At 36.0% G+C, this 2418-nt stretch overlaps 1 protein-coding gene across 2 annotated transcripts; it reads left to right on the plus strand.

Moving 5' to 3' along the window:
- Window positions 1-269: 269 nt before the first annotated feature.
- On the plus strand, window positions 270-2418 carry LOC114283800 (thioredoxin-like fold domain-containing protein MRL7L, chloroplastic). 2 transcript variants are annotated; one of them, XM_082901916.1, is made up of 3 exons: window positions 270-648; window positions 747-1270; window positions 2108-2418. In XM_082901916.1, the coding sequence occupies exons 1-3, from the start codon at window positions 436-438 to the stop codon at window positions 2205-2207; spliced, it is 837 nt and encodes a 278-aa protein (XP_082758042.1). In that variant the 5' UTR covers window positions 270-435; the 3' UTR covers window positions 2208-2418. The 2 variants fall into 2 exon arrangements, with proteins under 2 accessions (XP_082758042.1, XP_082758043.1); XM_082901917.1 differs by having other exon boundaries at window positions 271-648; window positions 1546-2418.

The raw sequence follows: 2418 nt of genomic DNA on the forward strand, positions 1-2418 counted from the left end.
CCGTTGCATTTGTAATTAGCACATTCATATATTTGTGGGATCATTTTGGTTATCATAAATTTTATTCATGTATTTGGGGGATCATTTTGGTTATCATAAATTTTATCCCTTGCGTATTTTGTAATTTCTTGATTGTAATGTAATAGAAATGTATGGCTTTTATGTAGCATTTTGAACACCTCATTTCCTTCACCTATGATAACAAACATAGTGGTTCTCATAATTAGGATAACAAACAAAAAATAAGTTCATAGAGCTCAAAAAAATGGATTGGAATACAATAGGAAAGAAACAAGTTTAAGAGTTAGAGTTTTGGAATTTTTACCCATGCAGTTGCTGAAATCTCGTTCATTTATCCCTCATTTTTTTTGAATTTATACTCTCTCTGTAACGTTGGACTCTTCATTTATTCTTGCTTTGTGTTGTTATGCAGAAATGGCGCTGCAACATATGATTGGTTTTGGACATTTTTTCTCCAATCCGCTTAAAGAGCAATTTTTTAAAGATTCCTCTTATTCCTCCGTTGCTGCTAGCACTACTACTATTCAGTTTAAGGGAAAACGATGGAAAACCGATTTGCTTTCCTCAAGGATGGACAATTCTACCCTGTCAATGTCATCACCAAACTTTCTAAAGTCACCTTCCCGAGTGCACTCCTTTCTGTTATAACATCAATTGCTATAAAGATTATTTTAGTTTGCATATTCCTGATGTATATTTACTGTGAATTTGATTATGAAAGGCAGGCTGGTGGTTTCAGATTAGGCAAATTAAGAGCTTCTAGAATAGCTCAAAGACTCAAGCCTGATGATGATGGGGGGAATAAGGATGGAGAAGCATCTAGTGGGGGTGATGGGGAGGATGATGGTCCCTTACTTATGGATGAGGAAGAGAGGCAAGAATGGAGGAGGAAGATTAGAGAAGTGATTGATATGAATCCGGATGTCGAAGAGGAGGTAGACCCTGTCGAGAGGAGGAAGAAGATGCAGAAGCTTTTGGCTGATTATCCACTTGTTGTGGAGGAGGAGGATCCTGATTGGCCCGAAGATTCGGATGGGTGGGGTTTCAGCTTGGGTCAATTCGTCGACAAGATTACTATTAAAAATGTCAAGGACAATGATGATGAGAATTATGATAGTGAAAATGAATTGGTGTGGCAAGATGACAATTACATTCGTCCAATCAAAGACATCACCACTAGAAAATGGGAAGAGACTGTATTCAAGGACTTCAGTCCTTTGATTGTCCTTGTGCATAATCGATATAGAAGGTTAGTTTTCAGTGTTTATGTTATTTTATTTTTCCAGGTTGCTCCATTTTCCCTCTAATTTCTCATTCCAGTCGCTTCTTTTTTTTTTTTTTTTTTTTCCTTCTGAACATCTTGGTTCTGAATTCTGACTGGATAAACATTCATCAGCCATTTGATAAAAAGTGCTAGTTGTCTTGGCAGTCTTGGGCAACTTTGTTTTTGTTTCCTAGTATGGTTTGTAATTCTCATTTCCATTTGATGCCCGTGCATCAATGTATTTGATTCCCATTTTCCAGATTGGAAGTGATAGGATCTTCTGAAGTTCTAGTTGCTTCTGCAATGCTATGATCTTCTTCTTTTGGTGCCTCGTACTGTATTACAAATTCATGGAGATTCTTCTGTTAGTCTTCCAGAAGCAGCAGATTAGCATCATCTCTCTCTCTCTCTCTAGGTTTAGCCTATATTCCTTGGTAACAACTACCCTTGTATCAATTTTCAATTTATGTGATTGATGGCCATCTGGTTTACACATTGAATCTGGGTTGAATCTTCGCATTCTATTTGTAGAATTCACTTCCAATGGGTCAATGCACATGGACTAATAATTGGTCTTCTGACCTTTTCGATATACTACTTATGATTGCTCAAGTCTCACAATTTCATGTGTGCTTACAGCAATCACTGTCTAATAAGGGAAAGAAAAATTATGTTTGTTATTTAATTTCTAGAGGCTTGGGTCAATTAATTGGAGATGCTTATTGAGATTTGTAACTTTCATGGTTTATTTTATAGCTTAAAATGCAGATTTATTATAGAATATATTTTTATTATCTAATAAAAACTTATGAATCTCTGCAGACCACTGGAAAATGAAAGGATATGGGACGAATTGGAGACAGCTGTAAATATCATATGGAACTGCTGGCTACCATCCCCGAGAGGAAGTAAAGCCATTTAGTTGTTTTTTATTGTCCTCGTCCAACCTTTTAATATTTTCTTTATTTTCAAATACCAAATAGTGTGTTGCAATAGATGCTGTTGTTGAGATTGATTTGGTCTCTGCTCTACAAGTGTCTGTCTTCCCAGAGCTTATCTTCACTAAAGCTGGAAAGATCTTATACCGTGAGAAAGGTAATTTTTCTGGTACATAAAATTATATTCTTGACACA

Source organism: Camellia sinensis, chromosome 13 (assembly GCF_055761805.1).
Source record: "Camellia sinensis isolate YWXY chromosome 13, ASM5576180v1, whole genome shotgun sequence".
Taxonomy (NCBI): Eukaryota; Viridiplantae; Streptophyta; class Magnoliopsida; order Ericales; family Theaceae; genus Camellia; species Camellia sinensis.

Excerpts from the sequence above, each read along its gene's own strand:
- LOC114283800 (XM_082901916.1), top strand. The coding sequence starts at position 436 with ATGGCGCTGCAACATATGATTGGTTTTGGACATTTTTTCTCCAATCCG. Across the intron at positions 649-746 it reads TTCTAAAGTCACCTTCCCGA|GCTGGTGGTTTCAGATTAGG; the intron begins GTGCACTCCTTT and ends TATGAAAGGCAG. Across the intron at positions 1,271-2,107 it reads GTGCATAATCGATATAGAAG|ACCACTGGAAAATGAAAGGA; the intron begins GTTAGTTTTCAG and ends GAATCTCTGCAG.